The 1,746-nt window shown below is 41.4% G+C and overlaps 1 protein-coding gene across 1 annotated transcript; it reads right to left on the reverse strand.

Moving 5' to 3' along the window:
• Positions 1-1,042: 1,042 nt before the first annotated feature.
• On the reverse strand, positions 1,043-1,354 carry SARC_00593 (hypothetical protein; the record flags this gene model as incomplete). The annotated part of the gene is made up of 1 exon (XM_014305691.1): positions 1,043-1,354. One exon carries the CDS (start codon positions 1,352-1,354, stop codon positions 1,043-1,045), a length of 312 nt encoding a protein of 103 aa, XP_014161166.1.
• Positions 1,355-1,746: the final 392 nt, after the last annotated feature.

Consider the following 1,746-nt stretch of genomic DNA (forward strand, 5'->3'; position numbering starts at 1 on the left):
TATAGTTTACGTACTGCTTAAGAGTACGTTTATAACATAGAGTCTAATGTGGTGGCCCGGCTATTACATAAAGGGTAAACCGATGGACAGAAACATCTGTTTAGGGCATAATAAAATGTTCATCAACTCTTGTCTATCAGTACCATCCGTACATTTTACATTACGCTTTACCTGCATCGGCAACATGAAATCTTGAAAGGTTTTCTGTCTAAAATCTTGATTGCGCCTGAGAATATTATGACGCTCTCGCTTTCTCGCCATCATAGCATCCAGTCGTTTTGAGTGTTGCAAACTAAACGAATCAGGAATGTCTGCCTATTGAATTTTCTCGCCTGGTTTCAGATTCTTGACGCTATCGACTGTTATTTCATTACGGCAATGCCAAAGTGCCCGAACTCTTATCTCTGTGTCGCAATTAGGACCTAATTTCTCCGCCATATCTACAGTTACTACTCGTGATACGGCTGCGTTTTGCCGTGTACTCCCCGTACTCTAATCACTAGTTTTTGCTGCGTTGAACCATATCACGATTTACATACATTTGTACCGTTGCTTACTACTATGCACACCTTTCTTGAAATTCTTGGTCACCTTATCAAATGTATGTTCCAATCATTTCTTGAATGTTTGGTTGTAAGTGGTAGTTCATTTTCATTGAGGTCGCACATAGGACAGGACTTATGAATACAGATAAATGCTATCACATACTTCACAACTATTAAATACATCTATACATACCTGTATCTCAGCATCAGTATTGTGATACGGGTTGTCATCATGAAGCCTGATCCACGATGCTTCTACCGAACCCGCCTCCTTCAGATAGATCTTGGTCTTTTCAACCATGTCACTAGCGCTAGTAAAAGACTTCGCAAAGTCTTTAAACCCTGTGCCTTTTCCACCTTGGCATGGAAGCTTCCGCCAATGATTGATAGTGCCGTCTGCTGGCTCTCTCACTAATGGAAGCGGCTTGTTCACATCTAGAATGTCTTTGGTGGATACGTGTCTCAAAGGAATTTGTTACTAGGACATGCATGAGAGATTATAGAGTCCAATCCTTTTCCTTATTATCTACTACCATTTTAAAGGTTTGCGGGGAATCATCAAGCTTTGATAAATACTCGAACGTGTATGTTCCATATCGTTCATTGTACTTGACATACACAGCAATATCACGACTTATATCTCGTTCATCACCATTACATACCTCCGCATCGTTTGGCAGAGTTGTAGCTGGATCCATATCATCGATTATTACGTCACCGTCTGCATTGCTGTTGTCTTCTTGATTATGTGATCGGTCATAGAACTCTTCGAATGACCATTTTCCATTATATGTTGCACCATGGGCCATAATTTTGTACACTATGTTGTTTTTTTTCCGTAGTTTTTCCATTTTGACTTTTAGTAATGGGCTCTCTTAGTCTAGCAAATCTCAGACAATGTTGCCTGGTTTGTACGTCGTACGGGCCCGGTAAAAATCGAAAGCATATACCATTGGAACCAAACCCCTCAGTCTCACTGAGCATACAGAAAGGATGACATATCGTATCACATACCAGACATTTGTGTGACGATGTAGGATGTGTTTTGAGGAGACAGAACGTACATCCGACCAATGTCAGCTTCTGGTCATTTGAAGGTTTTTCCAGATGCGATCGATGTTTCACTCTGGCATCATCGGCAATATACCTTCCCGTCTGTATGTGTGCGAAGTCCCCCCCCCACCTGTCTGTATGTATGCGG

This window comes from Sphaeroforma arctica, assembly GCF_001186125.1.
Source record: "Sphaeroforma arctica JP610 unplaced genomic scaffold supercont1.20, whole genome shotgun sequence".
NCBI lineage: Eukaryota > Ichthyosporea > Ichthyophonida > Sphaeroforma > Sphaeroforma arctica.